This window comes from Falco rusticolus, chromosome 10 (genome assembly GCF_015220075.1).
Source record: "Falco rusticolus isolate bFalRus1 chromosome 10, bFalRus1.pri, whole genome shotgun sequence".
Lineage (NCBI taxonomy): Eukaryota > Metazoa > Chordata > Aves > Falconiformes > Falconidae > Falco > Falco rusticolus.
Genome location: NC_051196.1, coordinates 16720947 through 16728648, shown reverse-complemented (window position 1 = coordinate 16728648; position 7702 = coordinate 16720947). Strand labels below are relative to the sequence as shown.

Genomic DNA, 7702 nt, shown 5'->3' with positions numbered 1-7702 from the left:
GCACTCCATCCACTAAACAGAAATTAACTGGTAAGCACAGACACAATCTAACTTTTATGTTTTGGGGGAAAAAAATAATTGCAATTTAAAATACTGTCTGTATAATATATTTTGCTGAAGAAAAAAAAATACAGTTAAATCAGGATATAACAAGATAAAACCAATTCATCTGTGAGAAAATTTCTAATCAGCATAACGATACCATGAGCTTTCAGACACCAGGAGAGTTCTTTGAGGATACTTTAAAAAGCACAAAGCAGGGCCAACTGCACCATTGGCGGTGACAAATCACTTAGACCTTCATTGTGGCTACGCTTGGGACAGAAGGTAGGGCAGAAGATGGCTCCAGGTGAGCTCCCACCAAAGCAACAGAACAACTCTGGTTTGAATTCTGACTCCTCACACCAACTGTCGGGAATAACAGGATGCTGCCTATCAGTGCCAGAGGCTCCCCACGCTCCAGATGAGATGGCCTCACCTTTGGGGGGGGGGGGGGGGAGGGGGCAGAAAGAAGCCCCCTCCAGCAGTTACAAAGGCTCAAGGAACACTCCCCAAGCCACCTCTGTTCTTTGCTATGTAAGAGTGTGGCCCAGGCACACCGCACGGACGTGGCTACTCAGTGTAGTGGCTCACGAGTACAACCTGTAGTGACTAGAGGACAATGCCAAGCAAAGCACGGCGGGCCCAGCTGGTTTATCACACAGCACAGTCCAGCAGAGACATGACTTTGGGGCCAAGCTTAGTCAAGACACATTAACACAGACCAGAGAAAATGGAGCCACATTTCTTTCAGCTCCAGAGCTAGCGTTCTCTCTCATCATCACGTACCGACTCTCAGAGGGCATAGATTTTTATCTCCATGAATAGAAAAAGGGCAAATGCCTATGGGAATAGAGGAAGATCCTCCTTTCCTTTAAACTTTGCACTCTTGAAAACATGATTGCTCTAATTTTGTAATGACAGAATAAACAGGACTGCCTCCCATGTTCAAAAGGTCCTGCAACACTGGATAAAAGTGATATTAATCTACAGAACCAAGATGTTAATAAAATTACTTTGAATGCATAAGGAGTTGAGTAGGTAACAAGATCCCAATGAATTCTGCAGTCAAAATATGTATTTTTTTTATTAAATGGGCCTCAAAAGTTTAATGTTCTAATAAAGTCAGAGTTCCAGCCAGTTTTACCTGTGTAAAACGTTGGCCAGACCATTCATATAATCAGAGTGAAACTCACGTAACTCATGTAAGGTCCAAATTAAATTATTTAAATATACAAATACCAACAGAACCAGCCTACCAACAGACTCATCCCCACGTCTAGCCAGTGAGGAGTTTTGAGATAGGGGTTGTATCTAAGATAGATACCTACTATTCACTAAGCCTACCAATCAGTAAGTTCACCAAGTACCAGTTCTCTTTCCCCACAGTCAATGCGGGGAATAGTTACGACATCTCAGGCATGACAACGTTCTGATGATTCTTTCCTCACGGTGCCATGGAGGGCAACGAAAACTTGGCCTGCGTAGAAGTATGGTCCATAACAAGACCATGCTCTCTGATTTGGAAGACTTCAGATGCTGCTCCGCAGACATAAAGGAATCAGAGCTGTGAATTCCATAGCAGTGTCAGTTCCCTGTATCACCAAGTGTTTAAGGCACTAACCCACAACTTCACCTGCATCATTTTTCATTACATCAACGTTTTTAAACAGTATGAATGTAACACCACCCGACAATTTCAATATAATTGAAATAAAGGATTAGAAGGCTTGTTTCTTAAAGGCACTATCAATTCATCTACAAGCTTTGTTTAGCATATAACAGCTAAGAAGAGCGATGTTTAACTGAAGGAAGAAAAATGGATCACTGTGCCTATTTTCCCAGTTACTTATCAAAGTCAGGTCTGCACATCAAGTACATAACACTTCACTTACCCTTTGTGGTGTTGGTAAGAAAAAAAAAAAAAAAAGGACACACTCATCATTAACATTAAAAACCACAGAAATGGATAAGGCAGTTAGTTACATCTACATTTAATTTATTGTTATCTGGCTACATTTCAAGTCAATAGCATGCATCTTCAGACATTGCTGGCTGTTTAGTAAACCGGTCATCCATCATAATTAAAATCTGAAACTGAAATCAAATGACTTGACATTTACCCTGTTCCACACCATAAACACACCCCATCTCTCATGTCCCCATTTCAGGAGCCTTTAGAAGACAAAGTGATAAGGGCTGTTTAACTAATGAGACAAGCCTGTAGGAGTGTGTGGGTTGTGAATGGGCCAGAAACTCTTTATTGGAATTACCTAGGCTGAACTCTGATATCGTCGTGCAAGCTACCAAGAGATATAGAAGACAGTTTACTAAGTGGCAACCTTCGCTTTTATATGACTAAAATTATCAAAAGGACTATTATTTTTTTTTTAAAAAAAAGAGCCTAGGACACTGTCTTTCTCAGGCAATGCAATTTTCCTAGTTTTACTGTAGAAAAACTCATCTCTTAAAAGCATATGTTAAGTTGCATATGCAGTAAGATTTTTGGGTGTTTGACTTAGTATAACATCCATTTGAAAGCAGAGAGTTCACGTGGAACAGCTTATTTTATTTTTGCAAGACAAGTTAACCAAGAAATCCTAAGTTGCTATGGCCTTGGGGAAGTAGTCACATCCTTCAGTGTCCTACTAAGCTCCTTATTAAAGGCTAAATATGAAGATATTTTGCATGGCTTTGGAGTCAAAACTCACTGCATGCCATGCTGTCATGTGCCTCCCACCCCTTGTCGCATCTGAAACACAGCTAGAGTTCCATCTCTATAGCACAGATCTGTTTTTCATGGAACAGATTATTTCAGCAGTATCCAGCTCATTCTGGTACTCAGATCTATCACTTGCTAAGAAATGTGAAGATTTGGCCGGTTATAGTCAGTTTCAGCCAGTTTCAGATCCAACCGATCAGGAAAAATCACAAGGAATTTGGTAACAAATCAGACCATCCGGTAAAAATCCACTCCTGCGAGCCGACAGCACGGCACGTGGATACTGAGCGCAGCCAGCAATCTTCAGCTTCATTTGGGCGCTGTCAGTTGTGGCAGCTGACATCTTAACGTCCAGGCCAGCAGGCAGCAGGCCATCACATGTCATCTATCGAGGCTGGGCCACTGGCAGGCTTGGACTGCCCAGCAATAGGATTCCTTCCAGCTTGTCCTGATCATTTAACTGGCAAAAGTCTGCAAGTCTGCTCCCAAAAACACGAATTCATGCCCGAGCTCGATAGGAAGTCATTTGACTCAATCAGTTGGGGGTTTTTCCCCCCTGTCAGCATGAGGCTTTCTGAAGAATCTTCACTTGGTTGCAGTCTCAACAAGTCGTTTCTCTCTAATGGGATCCCAAGGTAAAATCTGCTCGAGCTCCATTTAACCTGATCCACTTCTCATCACTGTCGATTCAAATCTGCACAACTTTTTGAAGTCTTAGTGCTCCTTTCTTGTGTCAGGAAACCTTTGAGCCAGTTTATAATCTATATAAGCACTAAGACAGGACCACAAAACGAATCGTATTAATATAATTACCACCAGTAAAAACATCAAAAGGACTGATTCCATATTTAAACTAGAATAATGAGGTAATGCAAAAAAACCAAAAAATACTCTGGGAGATCTAATTATATAATGCAGTATTCAGTTCTGCACAGCCAGCCCAGCAATTTCTGTAACATTCCAATCAAAGTGATCTCACTAGCATGTGAGAGAAGAGTCCAGCTGACAGATTTGGGACATGTAACGTACTATTTAGTCAAGAGGCCCCATGTGCTATTCATAAAGAATTAACAACTCTTATATTGACAATGACAGTATTGTCAGAAGACCTTTGGAAGGGGGAAAAAACCTCCATAAACTCCGTCTCTGTGAAGTTGGACTTTTTTTTTTTTTTGCCCCTTTTTTCCAATGCTGATGTAATCTCCAAACATCTCCAGCAGCAGCTGCTCAGCGAAACCAGGCACCTTCTCCCTAGTCCCTTTCAGCAGCACACGCAGCACTTTCCAGCTCCCTCAAGACAATCAGGGCCTTTCTTTCACCAATTAGCTATCACTTCAAGAGCCCTGTGCTGTCCAACGAGCTCTTAAGAATGGTCTTTGCAGGAAACAACACTGGAGGAGCACTTTTTTTTTTTTTCCCTAGACAAATTAAAAGGGGAAGAAGGGAGGGAGGGAGAAAAAAAAGCACAACAAAACAAATCAGAACACAGAAGCTGTCCAAAATGCATCACTCATTTAGTACATCGACAACTGCAGAAATGTCCTCAAGAGCCAATGCTAGCGCAAGGCACACACAAGAAGTGCTCCCGCTTTCTTTAGGAGATAGTTTGTTTCATTAAATATGTTAAACGGGTTTCATAGAAACAAGAGCTCTTGTTACAGCAAGCCTCTGAGCTATATGAACTAAAAGGGAAAGAAACTCCTGTAAGATTATGTTCTATTTCCTTATTTGGCTCTCCAAATGTAAAGCAGCATTATTTGAAGTAGACATTATAGGAAAGAACTCTGTTTAGCTCACTTTAAATATAGATGGATTGATGAAATGAGTAATTACTGGAACTGCTAAGAATTTTTTGAACTTGCTCAACTAGCAAGCTCCTTTCCCCAGAAACCGCACTTTCCATCTAAAAAGAAATTAAAGCCTGATTCAGAGACATAAAGCTCTGTGAATTTGACATTCTTTTTCCTTTAAAATCAGGGCATAGGTACAGCAATACGCTGAGGTTCTTGTTGAGGCCAAGTCCCCATTAGAACAAGCACAAACTCCAGGAACCAGTTCAAGAAGAAAATAGGAACTATTACAGAAATAATACCTTGCATGGGCCTGGACTTCGGAATTGGACCTGGACAAATGGAGTTCCAAAGGCACAAATATGAAAGACCACTTAAATGACTTGGACAAGGTCCAAGCAATAGCACAGTGTCAGGACCGCTTCCCTGATTTTCAAAACTGCATTAAACGAAATGGCATACCCAAATACTGAATGTCAGTATTCTCTTACAGGACCATTTTCTCATCAAATTTGTCCTGACTGGGGTAACCTCACAAGAGCAAGCACATCGCCTTCTACAAGGACAACACAAGCACATTTACATGTACTTATCATACACGTCCGTTCCCTTTTATTGACTGTGTATCAGAAGCCAAGCTCCAGGTTTTGCAAACAGTTAAATGGTATGACAAAGCAAATACTTTAAGGTATTTCAGGAGCTTGTTTGCACTAATGGGTGCTCTTAACTACTACAAGGATTTTTAAATGGAGTTGGAAAGTGTCAGAACTGATCAGACTGCTTAGAAAGAAAGTCTGATGTATTACCCTATGTGCGTTTATGAAGGAATGCCAATCAACTCAAATTCCTCTGCACGGGAAGGCTCAACCAAAGGATGAGTACATACAATCAGGATTAAGGAGGAATCTTTGTGGAGGTACGTTGAACAATAAGTGTCTTTTTATACCTACAAACTTAAAAGATGCTCAGTTTTAAGGAGCTACTCCTTTCAACTAGCAAAGTTCTTGCTGAAAAAATGCAGCAGGGTGGAAAGGACAAATATATGTGCATATATATGTTACCAGGGCTGCCTCCAGTTATAGGAGAAAAGTATGAAAGGTACCCAAAAAGTCTATCCAGCTTGCCCTCAAGCAAATCAGCTACAACCTATTTTCTTAAGGGACCTACATCCACACAGATGAAAAGACAGGACATCTTCATCTTTCTGAAAGGGATTTTAAGGAGGAAAAACAGTTTGACAAAATGTTCAGCAGCTTTATCTGCTACAATACAACCACTGTAAGCCCACAGCCAGGGGCTCTACATTACATATTCACTTGAGCAACTGGTTCATTTGGTAGCTGTAAAGTAATCTATTGGTTGAGGCAATGATACACAAGGTTTTCTGAAAAAGGGCACACCTGTATATCTGTCTCCTCCAGATGGATGTGACCGCTATACCTGAAAGCATCTCTTCTATCACAACCATCTTCCTTCACCCTGCTGCAATCCTGCTGTCCATGCGCTAGCAGGATCACGGACAAGCACCAGCAGGATTTTACCAATTTGAGTATTAGCTAACAGGGCTGTCATGTCATACAGCACATCCTATGCCTTGGCCACCAGCTCCAGTTCAGTCTGTTAGTGGTGAGAAGCCCAGTGGTTATTTAAGGGCACATGAGGAATGAATTGGTGGTTCATTCCAGTGCCAAGTGAACAGGTGCCTCCTCCCCGGGCTCACAACTGGTTCTCAGCTATGCCATCTCCAGCATTGCCCAAGAGGTGTCAAAGCCAGAACAGACACCGCACGACCCTCGTGCCTGGCGCTGGGCTCTGCTTGGGACAGGCTGACAAAGCCGGGTAAGCTTCCATGACGGCTGCCTGGTCAATAGGAGTTCTATGGCTCCACATGCCACGGCTGTCAACTTGGCACTCTTCATGGGTACTGCATTTATTCACACAAATGAATACTGCGTTTCAGTTGCTGAAGATGGAAGGATAGTGCTTTCCTGCTTAGATTTCATTTCTTAGGACAGATTTGCTCCCACAGAAAATTAAAGACACAGCATAAACAAGGCGAATCTATGTGCCAGATGAAAACATTGTGTGGGTAGGCTTCAGAAAATGCAGTTTAATATAGATAGCTGTTCTTCCTTTGTTAAGTATTTTGAGACTGAGCAAGGAAAAGCACTATGTAAAACCTCTATATTGATAATTATTATTTGGATTTTCCCAAATACACTTTTTCACACAACAGATGTTCCTAATGCCTGGCACCATTTTTAATACTTTGCCTTTTCAAAGAATGTATGCTGTATCACACACAAAAGCATCCTCTCTGTTCAGAGTTCATTTTGTTAAAATCATTTTTCAACTAATCATCTCTCTGGAGAACAATGGTATGATAGAACAGTATTTCTGATGGGTGATATTTTATTACTAACATATGTTTTCATCACATAACCAACCTAACTACCCTCTTCTGTTACAAATATTTATTTAAACCTTCTAATTTGAAACTTTCCAAGCCAAATTCCATATTTTGCTTTTAAATTGGCACATAGTTAATCGTCCCGGTAATCACTGCCCATTGACGGATAGTTTAGCAAAAGCAAAAAAAAGTATGTATTATACATCCTTGTTGACCTTTAAAATGTAAGGCAACAGATTTCACTTCTAATTCTCCAGTTCCAATTATAAAGCAGTCTATCTCCCAAAAGATCACTACATTCCTAAAAGTTTAAAATATCAAGTAAATTTACAAGCAACAAAGCAGACAATGCAACAATAATAAAGCATCCACTGTTATCATCAGTTTGAAATACATCACAAAACATAAATAAATTAGAATTAAAAAATAGGATATTTGACTTACTGTGTTTACCACATTCAAAAGTCAGGACATCTACACAAGAAAACAGCAGTATTGCAGGTGTTGGCATGGCTAACAAGAAGTTCCCAGTTCATTGTTAAGAATATAAAAAAAATACAAGACTGACGCTTATCTCTCAGAATCACGTGCCTTCTATAGTTATCAAGAAGCAAGAAGGCACCTTGTTCCAATTTACATACGTGAAATCTCCTGAACAAGCATTCTACATCGCACTAAAACCCAAAATACCACTTCAAACGAGCCAGATCAAGGTATTCATACCTTTAGAGGGCAAAATCT

The 7702-nt window shown here is 40.6% G+C and overlaps 1 protein-coding gene across 1 annotated transcript; it reads right to left on the bottom strand.

The window, feature by feature from the left end:
* Nucleotides 1-2010: 2010 nt before the first annotated feature.
* SMIM38 (small integral membrane protein 38) lies at nt 2011-4863 on the bottom strand. The gene has a single exon (XM_037403462.1). It carries the CDS (start codon nt 3605-3607, stop codon nt 3476-3478), a length of 132 nt encoding a protein of 43 aa, XP_037259359.1. The 5' UTR covers nt 3608-4863; the 3' UTR covers nt 2011-3475.
* Nucleotides 4864-7702: the final 2839 nt, after the last annotated feature.

Excerpts from the sequence above, each read along its gene's own strand:
- SMIM38 (XM_037403462.1), bottom strand. The coding sequence starts at position 3,607 with ATGGAATCAGTCCTTTTGATGTTTTTACTGGTGGTAATTATATTAATA.